Genomic DNA, 6,090 nt, shown 5'->3' on the forward strand with positions numbered 1-6,090 from the left:
TGTTCACGCCAAATTAGACGTGACAACGCTGCACTCATTTTTCTAAGAAAATATTACATTTGCAACGACGCATAGGCAATTTGCATCTCAAGATTTAACTAAAAGGGTCCTGCTAGATACCTGAAGCCGGGCACTAACAATATAGTCTTAACCCGGTCGCCAAGCTATCCACATTCAAATATTCCAATATTATATCAATACTAAAACTTATCATACAACAGTGTAAATTATATTCTATAATAAATAAGTGTAAATCTATTTGTTATTAATCAATATTTACATTTAAAACGGTCGATAGAGCCACTAATTCTATCTGGTCCTTCAGCTTACAATTCAACAAAAACATTGGTCCAAAACGAACGGATGCGTCACCAGTGCGAAGAAAATAATTAAAATCTTAAATCTAAATCAAAAATTAAATAAAGTGAAAGTTCTAAACAAGACAGGAAGTTCTAACTTTGGCGCTACACCTACGAGCGAGCACAGCAAGCAGCGAGTATATCAGGTTAGTCAAGCATTCCTTCCTATCAATCTTTCCTTATTTAATATTTAGAGTTTTAATTCAATCTGTGTCAAAATGGAATCATTAAATAAACTCAAAATGAAACAGCGAGTTACTAAAACACGTTTAACAAAATACGAAAAAGTGTGCAGGCAAATGTCGGAACTACCTGCTTGCGACTTAAAATTGCAGACATAAAACGCCTTATCGATGATGTGAAGCCTTTGTTTGAAATCTTTGAAAATACCGTAATTAGTATAACAGCATTACTAGAAGACGAAAGTCAAATTAATAATTTAATAGAAATAGAAGTTAGATGAATTTTTTGAAAAACATAATAATTGTTTATCAACTTTACTTAAACTTAGTCAGGCAGCATCAAGTAAGTCGGATACTAGTTCGAATAGTAATTCCAATGACACCACTATAACAAATAATTCGAACAACATAAAACTACCTCAAATCAATTTACCTCAGTTTGACGGCTCTTACTTAAATTGGCTACAATTTTATGATTCGTTTTCTTCTTTAATTCATAATGATTGTAACATCGGTAATTCTCAAAAATTTTATTATTTAAAATCATGCGTTAAAAGGAGAGGCGGCAAGCCTTATAGAATCCCTACCGGCAACTGCCGATAATTATATAATTGCGTGGGATTTACTAAAAACGCGTTTCGAAAATAAGAAAATAATCGTAAACAATCACATTAAAAAATTATTTGATCACCCGCCAATGCATAACGAATCAGGTAAAGACCTTCGTAATCTAATAGACGCGTTTAATAAACATTTAAGATGCTTAAAAATGTTACAACAACCCGTCGATCAATGGACGCGTTTATTAAATTATCTGTAATTTCTAAAATTGATAAGAAAACTCATCAAGAGTGGGAGATGTTAATGAATAAAGGCTCTGAACTAGTTACATTTTCCGAACTTAGCAATTTTTTAAATCAACGCTGCACAATATTAGAAGCAATTAATCCGACTGAAACAAGAATCGGAAACTCTAGTAAATTTAAAGATATAAAACCTAATTACACAAAACATACAAAGTCTTACGCTACATCCACTAATCACAAAAATATTTGCCCAATTTGCAAAGAGCCATTTCATTCACCGTTCAAATGTCAAGGTTTTCGGACACTATCTCCAGAAGATAGAGTAAGCAAAGTAAATCAATTAAAACTATGCACGAATTGCTTACGTTACAATCACAACAGCGATCAATGTACTTCTTTAAATCGTTGTGCCTTTTGTAATTCAAATCATCATAGTCTTCTGCATATAGACTCAAGCCAATTACCAGCTGTTAATAATGCACCACAAAATGTTTCGTGCCATACCGAAAATGATTCAAGTCAAATCATCTTATCTACCGCAGTAATTAACGTATTAGATAGCAATAATAGATATAGAGCATGTAGAGTATTATTAGATTCGGGATCACAATCCAATTTCATCACGGAGAAGCTAATGAGAACTCGGTTTACATAAACAATCATAAATATGTCAGTCCGGGAATAAATCAAATTCAACGGAAATTAAGTCAAAAACAACAATTACTTTAAAATCGTGCATTAATAACTTTTCATTAGATCTATCCTGCTTTATCTTAAAAATATAACAAATAATTTGCCGACGGTGTCATTCAATAAAATATTTTAAATACCCCAAATTATATAAAATTAGCGGATCCCACATTTAATAAAAGCGATAAAATCGATATTTTAATAGGTTCGGAAATATTTTGGAATATATTTTGTAAAGGATATATTCATCTAGGAAAAAATAGACCTATTTTGCAAAATACACAGTTCGGGTGGGTTATTGCTGGCAGCGTACCTCTCAACAATTCCAGTTCTTTTACGATATGTCATCATACGGCTAATTTAGAAAATCAAGTTCAAAAATTCTGGGAACTGGAAGCGTGCAGCGATATACAACATTTTACCGAATCAGAAAAACAGTGCGAACAACATTTTGTTGCCAATACAATGCGGGCAAACGACGGGAGATTTATAGTTAAAATTCCGTTTACAGACAATATAAAAAAATAGGGAATAGTAAGCAAATCGCGTTTAAACGTTTTATTTCACTTGAAAACCGTTTACGAACAAACAAAAAACTATTTAACGAATACAAAAATTTCATGAATACTTATATAACACTAGGGCACATGAGCGAAGTCAACGAATCTTCCGAACCCGCGACGTGTTTCTATTTGCCTCACCACGGGGTGATAAAACCAGACAGTTTAACAACGAAATTGCGTGTAGTGTTCGATGCATCTTGCAAAACCGATGCAGGCCTGTCGTTGAATGAACTACAACTTGTTGGACCCACAATTCAAAACAATATTTTCTCTATTATACTAAGATTCAGAAGACATGCGTTTGTACTTACAGCTGATATAGAAAAAATGTACAGACAAGTTTTGGTTCACGAAAACGACAGAAAAATGCAAAGAATATTCTGGAGGGACAATCCTAGCAGCAAATTAAAAATTTATCAATTAAATACAGTAACATACGGGACAGCATCTGCGCCGTTTTTAGCCATACGCTGTTTGGAGCAGTTAGCCAGAGAAAACATAACTAACTATACAAAGGAATGCGAAATTCTCAGAAATGATTTCTACGTTGATGATTTATTAACTGGAACTGATAACATATCCGAATTATTCACTATTAAAAATAACCTTTGTAATATTTTACAACAAGCTAAATTCAATCTATATAAATTTAATTCTAATTATTCAAAACTTTTAAATGCAGATAATCCAACTTTAAACATCGGTGAACAAACTATTAAAACTTTAGGTATATCTTGGAATTCGGTAACAGACAGTTTTGAATTTGACTACAAAAATATAAAAATAAATCAAATAGTTAGTAAAAGATCCATTTTATCGGCAACAGCGCAAATGTATGATCCTATGGGCTTTTTATCTCCAATTATCGTCATACCAAAACTAATCATTCAAAGCCTATGGCGATTAAACTTATCATGGGACGAGCCCATTCCTTCGGAACTAGAAAATAAATGGAAACAGTTTTGTTTCGAAATAAAATCTATTAAAAATTTGAAAATTGAAAGACATATATTTTGTAATAATCGTATAAACACAGAATTACATGGCTTTGCTGACGCATCAGAGCAAGCTTACGGCGCGTGTATATATGTACGGTCTATTAACAAATATTCTGAAATCAAAATCAAACTAATAGCGGCAAGATCTCGAGTAGCACCATTAAAAATATTACGCTCCCCCGTCTCGAGCTTTGTGCGGCACAACTGCTAGCAAATCTTGCGCAAATAACTAAACGTGCATTAAATATCGCGTTTGATAAAGAATTCTATTGGAGCGATTCCACAATCACTCTTTCGTGGATAAGATCTCCATCTTATAAATGGAAAACCTTCGTTGCCAATAGAGTTTCTGATATTCAAACAAAAACCGACGCAAATAACTGGTTACATGTCCGATCGGAAGACAATCCAGCGGACCTCATATCACGCGGGTGCTATACACATGATTTATTGAATTCATCCTTGTGGTGGGCAGGCCCATCTTGGCTACAAAATCCAACTGAAACACAGCGACGTGCAACTGACAATATTTCAATTCCTGAAACTGATGTCGAAAGTCGAATCACAAGTTTGACTTGTACAAAAATTAACAATAACGAACATTTTTTCTTATACTCTTCCCTTATTAAACTCGTGCGCGTAACTGCTTTTTGTTATCGATTTTTACAAAATTTAAAACTAAAGAAGAAAGAAAAAGAACTACTGTATGGCCCACTCACGGTCGATGAATTCAATAATTCACTAAACAAGTTAATAAAAATATCACAATATGAAATATTCAAACAAGACATAGATATAGTCGCGCGTGGGGAAGCATTACACAAATCGTCGAAATTAAAATCATTAACACCGTTTTTAGACAAAAATGGAATATTGCGCGTCGGCGGTAGGATAAAGAATTCAAATTTACCGTATGATAAATGCCATCCGATAATACTACCAAAAAATCATCAATTGACTATTCTAATAACTAGGCATGAGCATTTAAAACTGTATCATTGTGGAGCACAGATGTTATTAAATGCGTTGCGTAATACTTATTGGCCTATCGGAGGCAGAAACCTGACAAGATCGATCGTGAAAAAATGCGTAACATGTTTTAAGGTAAAACCCACATTTATCAATCCATTAATGGGCAATTTGCCTAAATATCGCGTTACACCGCAGTCACCTTTCTTTATATGCGGAGTAGATTACGGAGGTCCTATCTTATTAAGAGATCGTCAAACAAGAGGATACAAAAAATTTAAGGCTTACATATGTTTGTTCGTGTGCCTTGTTACAAAAGCAATACATATCGAATTAGTATCTGATTTAACTACGAATAGTTTTTTAGCCACTTTTAAACGATTTATGGCGCGACGCGGAAAACCTCGCGAAATCTATTCCGATAATGGAACAAATTTTATAGGCGCAGCATCAGGATTAAAGGAGCTTTATAAATTTTTGCAAACAAAATCAAATCAAAATAAGATTGTTAATGATATGACCAACGAAGGCGTGTCATGGAAGCACATTCCACCAAACTCTCCTCATTTTGGAGGAATTTGGGAGGCGGGCATAAAGTCGTGCAAGGCTCATTTAAAGCGAGTATTGGGTAATGCTATTTTAACTTTTGAAGATTTTTATACGGTTTTGACACAGATCGAAGCTATATTAAACTCGAGACCAATTCTCCCTTAAGCTCCGACCCCAATGACTATGATCCTTTAACTCCTGGTCACTTTCTTATTGGAAAATCCTTAACATCTTCTCCCGATCCATCAGTGCTTGAAACCCTTGATAACAGGCTTTCTCGGTATCAACGACTACAGAAACTTGTGCAACATTTTTGGAAGCGTTGGCACAAAGAATACGTATCGGAGCTGCAGGCAAGAACAAAATGGCAAGTTCAACCATCGCAACAGGCTGAGGTAGGCGATATGGTAGTGGTCAGAGAAGACAATTTACCTCCACTACACTGGCGATTGGGGCGTATTCTTGACACACATCCAGGAGATGATGGACTTGTGCGTGTTGTGACAATCAAGACACAAAATGGTGTACTCAAACGTGCAATTAATCGAATTTGTGTGTTACCAAAACAATAGACAATATAAATCAAACCAAAAGACTGTTATTAACTCAAAGTGTTAAACTATAATTCTAATTTTGAAATCATATACCCTATATTATTTCAAGGGGGGGAGAATGTTCACGCCAAATTAGACGTGACAACGCTGCACTCATTTTTCTAAGAAATATTACATTTGCAACGACGCATAGGCAATTTGCATCTCAAGATTTAACTAAAAGGGTCCTGCTAGATACCTGAAGCCGGCACTAACAATATAGTCTTAACCCGGTCGCCAAGCTATCCACATTCAAATATTCCAATATTATATCAATACTAAAACTTTATTATACAAACAGTGTAAATTATATTCTATAAATAAATAAGTGTAAATCTATTTGTTATCAATCAATATTTACATTTAAAACGGTTGATAGAG

The 6,090-nt window shown here is 34.2% G+C and overlaps 1 protein-coding gene across 1 annotated transcript; it reads left to right on the top strand.

Moving 5' to 3' along the window:
* The first annotated feature begins 2,684 nt into the window (after nt 1-2,684).
* On the top strand, nt 2,685-5,688 carry LOC113371049. The gene is made up of 4 exons (XM_026611697.1): nt 2,685-3,210; nt 3,283-3,433; nt 3,736-5,195; nt 5,243-5,688. The coding sequence occupies exons 1-4, from the start codon at nt 2,685-2,687 to the stop codon at nt 5,686-5,688; spliced, it is 2,583 nt and encodes an 860-aa protein (XP_026467482.1).
* The last annotated feature ends 402 nt before the right edge of the window (nt 5,689-6,090 follow it).

The sequence above is a fragment of the Ctenocephalides felis genome, unplaced genomic scaffold (assembly GCF_003426905.1).
Source record: "Ctenocephalides felis isolate EL2017-DRISC unplaced genomic scaffold, ASM342690v1 CF-g0.4_SCAFFOLD_01492, whole genome shotgun sequence".
NCBI lineage: Eukaryota > Metazoa > Arthropoda > Insecta > Siphonaptera > Pulicidae > Ctenocephalides > Ctenocephalides felis.

What these genes read in the sequence shown, in the direction of transcription:
- LOC113371049 (XM_026611697.1), top strand. Translation starts at nt 2,685, where the DNA reads ATGAGCGAAGTCAACGAATCTTCCGAACCCGCGACGTGTTTCTATTTG. An exon ending in TTATCGGCAACAGCGCAAAT is followed by an intron (nt 3,434 to 3,735) that starts GTATGATCCTAT and finishes TCAAACTAATAG; the next exon opens with CGGCAAGATCTCGAGTAGCA. An exon ending in TCATTTAAAGCGAGTATTGG is followed by an intron (nt 5,196 to 5,242) that starts GTAATGCTATTT and finishes GTTTTGACACAG; the next exon opens with ATCGAAGCTATATTAAACTC.